This window comes from Penaeus monodon, chromosome 23 (genome assembly GCF_015228065.2).
Source record: "Penaeus monodon isolate SGIC_2016 chromosome 23, NSTDA_Pmon_1, whole genome shotgun sequence".
Taxonomy (NCBI): Eukaryota; Metazoa; Arthropoda; class Malacostraca; order Decapoda; family Penaeidae; genus Penaeus; species Penaeus monodon.
The window spans coordinates 2,839,198-2,839,450 of NC_051408.1; the positions used below are offsets into that span (position 1 = coordinate 2,839,198).

At 53.4% G+C, this 253-nt stretch overlaps 1 protein-coding gene across 5 annotated transcripts in view; it reads left to right on the plus strand.

Moving 5' to 3' along the window:
• LOC119587725 overlaps nucleotides 1–253 on the plus strand; it is a 21,137-nt gene that overhangs the window by 1,802 nt on the left and 19,082 nt on the right. The window contains exon 1 of one of the 5 annotated variants that reach the window (XM_037936408.1): nucleotides 45–241. The exons of 3 other annotated variants lie outside the window; for them this stretch is intronic. In XM_037936408.1, the coding sequence (XP_037792336.1) occupies nucleotides 117–241 (125 nt within the window). In that variant the 5' untranslated portion in view covers nucleotides 45–116. Of the gene's footprint in view, nucleotides 1–44; nucleotides 242–253 lie in introns of those variants that run through there. One more of the 5 variants, XM_037936411.1, reaches the window with a different exon arrangement.

Below are 253 nucleotides of genomic sequence, written 5' to 3' on the forward strand. Positions count from 1 at the left end.
TATTCCTGATCCTAGCACGGACCCTCGAACCGACAGTGGCCCACGTAGTCGGGCTCGGAGCGAACGAGTGAACAACCACATAGCAATGGTGTAGGGACAGAGCTCAGTTCGCCAAGATGGTGAAGTGCAAAGACCTAATACTGAAATACTTGAACGAGAAAACCCATGCTGGCGATAGACCGGCTGCTAGCAGTGTTGGCCTTGTGGAGGGAAGATGCGAGACGCCTCTCCTGATGAAGAGGTAAGGGAGATG